The 3,321-nt window shown below is 43.3% G+C and overlaps 1 protein-coding gene across 1 annotated transcript; it reads left to right on the top strand.

Annotated features, from left to right (window-relative positions):
* Positions 1–545: 545 nt before the first annotated feature.
* LOC117774350 (endonuclease domain-containing 1 protein) lies at positions 546–2,473 on the top strand. The gene is made up of 2 exons (XM_034606719.1): positions 546–870; positions 1,735–2,473. The coding sequence occupies exons 1-2, from the start codon at positions 568–570 to the stop codon at positions 2,341–2,343; spliced, it is 912 nt and encodes a 303-aa protein (XP_034462610.1). The 5' UTR covers positions 546–567; the 3' UTR covers positions 2,344–2,473.
* Positions 2,474–3,321: the final 848 nt, after the last annotated feature.

The raw sequence follows: 3,321 nt of genomic DNA, 5'->3' as shown, positions 1-3,321 counted from the left end.
CCTCGCTGTTACCATGGGAAATATTTACCACAACCACTCAAATCATGTAGTTTATGGGATGTATAGTTCCTTTACTCTTAAAAAAAATTACATACACAGTCTTTAACCTTTCCTTTTTATTACATTTTTCCATTCTTCATTTTTTTCTCAGATTTCTCACGATTCATGCCGTAGCTGGTCGCCCTGCTTCCAGGTTTCAAACTCTTTTTATAAGGATTCCTAAGGATTTTTCTCAATGGAAAAATTTACTTCCGGAACCAGATCTGTTCTAAAAGTGGGCACAGTTATGAGTTAGCGTCGTCTGCCTCAATAACTAAGTTCAAACTACACCTTCATTAAGAAGTCATAGAAGCAAAGCTGTCAATGTATTTTAAATCATTTATAAAATACTGTGGGTTAGAACAAAGCACGGACCCTGTACATCCACGCCCACATGTGTCAGGAGGCCTTTCATTTGGCCACAAGCGACTCGCTTTGCATATCTACTCTGTGACATTTAAATCGTGACTGCAAACATTCCCTGTCACTGATGCCACGGTAGGACACGCCGACCAGACATCATTCACCATGAGTCCGCTCAGGCCGTTGGTTTTTGCTTTTCTCATCAGCTGCTTTCTTCCTCTGATGTCGTCGACAGTCGTTCAAGATTTCAATCATGTGGAGAGGTGCAAGGACTCCCTGTACATGGGGACGCCACCGCGGGGCTTCCTCGACCCAAGGCTGAAGAAGATCTGCCAGAGATACGCAGACAGACCTCGCTACGTGACCCTGTACGACCCTCAGCTGAGGATTCCAGTTTACTCAGCGTATACCTTCAAGAAGACAGAGGGGGACAGACGGGTGGACTACCCTTGGATGTATGAGCCACAGGTCTGAGACTTATATTCACATTACATTCATTCTTGATACATAGGTCTCGAAAAGACTTGAGAGCAGCTAACTTTAATTTTATTTCTAAAGCGCCAAATCACAACATGCATTATCTCAAGGCACTTTCCATAGAAGGTCGAGACCTACAAAGTTATAGAGAAACCCACCAGTTCCCACACAGAGGAAGCACCTTGGTGTCTGTGGAGAGAAACAAACTCCCTTTTTAACCTAGGGAGAAACCTCTGGAACCAATGTGTGAGGCCGTCTGTTTCCACTGGTTGGGGTGAGAGGAGAAAAATGGGGAAGAGAGGAGAGGTGGGTGGAAAAGAGGGGAAGGGGGAGGGGGAGGGGAGTCTCTGTCAGACTGGCAATATGATGATAAGATAAGATAAGATAAGATAAGATAAGAGAGAGAGAGAGAGAGAGAGAGAGAGACAGAGAGACAGAAACACAAAGTTAGTTCTATGTAATGATGTGATAAAAATAAATAACATGGGGGGCAAAGAGACAGAGAGAAGTAGAGAGTGTGCTCAGTCTATGATGAGAGTTCCTCCAGCAGTCTAAGCCCACTAAGGGATGGTTCAGGACTCACCTGATCCAGCCCTGACTATCAAGCCCTGAGCTTGGATAGCTTTATCCAAGAGGAATGTTTTAAGCCTAGCCTAGAGATGGTTTCTGGCTCCCGAACACAAACTGGGAGCTGTTCCACTGGAGAGGAACCTGGCAGCTGAAATAGGCCGTAGATCCACTCCAGAGGTCAGAGGGCGAACAAAGAAAGGGGAACTCAGAGGCCTCAGAGACAACATTGGCTTTATATACCAGCAGAGCTAACACTTCACTGTAACCTCTCCTCCGTCTCCTCAGCTGGCAGAAGTCGATGGCAACGGGAACATGCTGCCCTTCCCCACAGGCTACCTGCACATGAAGTTTGAGGACAGCCAGGCAGTCCTGGACGACTACTCTGACGTGGTCATCTACGAGAGAGCCCACCTGAACCCTGACCAGCACCAGTCCACCCCCCACGACCGTGCCGCCACCTACACCCTGACCAACGTGGTCCCGGAGATCCGCGAGTTCAACATTGGGCCTTGGCGCGAGTACGAGGAGCGGATCCGGATCCGCCTCAACAACTTCTGCCGCGGCACGGCCTTCATTGTGACCGGGGTGACAACCAGGGGCAACATGATCCACCGAAACAACCAGGGCCGCGTGGCCATTCCCGAGGACGTGTGGACGGCCTACTGCTGCACCGAGTACGACCGGAACTCACCGCACGACGTCCGCATCCGCTTCCCGTCCTACGCGGCCCTGGCTAAAAACGCCAAAGAGGGCAACAGTGTGCACGAGATGTCGGTGCAGGAGCTGGAGATCTTTCTGAAAAGCAACATGGACGTTGATCAGAACCTTCAGCTCTTTTATGACAACTGCATCTCTCCATCACCACTTCCTCTCTACCTGCAACACACCATCTGAAAACCACTCCACTTAAACCTTCTGTGTGCATGTCGGTTTCTATTTGTCATCATAAATAACAGTAGACATTTATGTGCTTTTATTTTGTTAAGAAATAAAATTATCCAAGAATTTTCTGTAGTGGCAATTAAAAAAAATGTTGCACCTCAGTTATTCTTTTAAAAAGTTTTTGAAGTTTCTAAAAAGTGCTTGATAACACAAAAGAAACTTCTGCTCAGCAAACAACATTTTCTTTTATCAGATACCCAAACAACTTCAACAGATCTACTTTGTTGGGAGATTAATTATTATGCAAATGTTTGGTATTTTATGCAAATTGTCTGTTTAAATAAAATATCTTCATTTACCGGCCTGTTTTGTGTTTGTCTTACATACACTGTGAAGTAAACTATATATGATACTGAACTTGGGTTGAACACTAATTAAGTTTTCGATTTTTGTTGTGTCAAATGTAAAGAATCACAAATGTGGTAAAAGGCAAAATAACCTTTTGCCTTATAACCAGCCTCACCTGCTGTCGTAATTTACTTTATATGCTACATCAACACATTTAGGAAGAAGTTGGGTTGAATTTCGAAATAACTCCTGAAGTCCTGCACGCATGAGTCTGAAAGTTTGGTCATTTGTAATAAATTGGATTTGACTTTTGTGACGTCCTGATGGGTTTAGTGTCTTAAATTATTTAATCCATCAGGTAGTAATAAAACTCTTTTGAAGATGTAGCAAAAAACTAATCTATAGATTGTTGAATTTTTGTTTTCTAATTATATCAAAAGAAAACTAACAGGATTTGAAAACCCTGACAAACGTAATATCAACATTTTAGAAGGGTAAAATATTTTTCTGAGATATTTCAAAAAATATTTTTTCTGAATTTACAAGACTATATACATTTGGGTATCCAGTGAAAAGTAAAAGGAAGGGTTGTAACATTAGGCATATTCGACTTTTTACATTTTAAATGGTTGGATTTTGGTT

The sequence above is a fragment of the Hippoglossus hippoglossus genome, chromosome 14 (assembly GCF_009819705.1).
Source record: "Hippoglossus hippoglossus isolate fHipHip1 chromosome 14, fHipHip1.pri, whole genome shotgun sequence".
In the NCBI taxonomy this organism is placed as follows: domain Eukaryota; kingdom Metazoa; phylum Chordata; class Actinopteri; order Pleuronectiformes; family Pleuronectidae; genus Hippoglossus; species Hippoglossus hippoglossus.
This window is presented reverse-complemented; position numbering and strand designations above follow the sequence as displayed.

What these genes read in the sequence shown, in the direction of transcription:
- LOC117774350 (XM_034606719.1), top strand. Translation starts at nt 568, where the DNA reads ATGAGTCCGCTCAGGCCGTTGGTTTTTGCTTTTCTCATCAGCTGCTTT. An exon ending in CTTGGATGTATGAGCCACAG is followed by an intron (nt 871 to 1,734) that starts GTCTGAGACTTA and finishes CCGTCTCCTCAG; the next exon opens with CTGGCAGAAGTCGATGGCAA.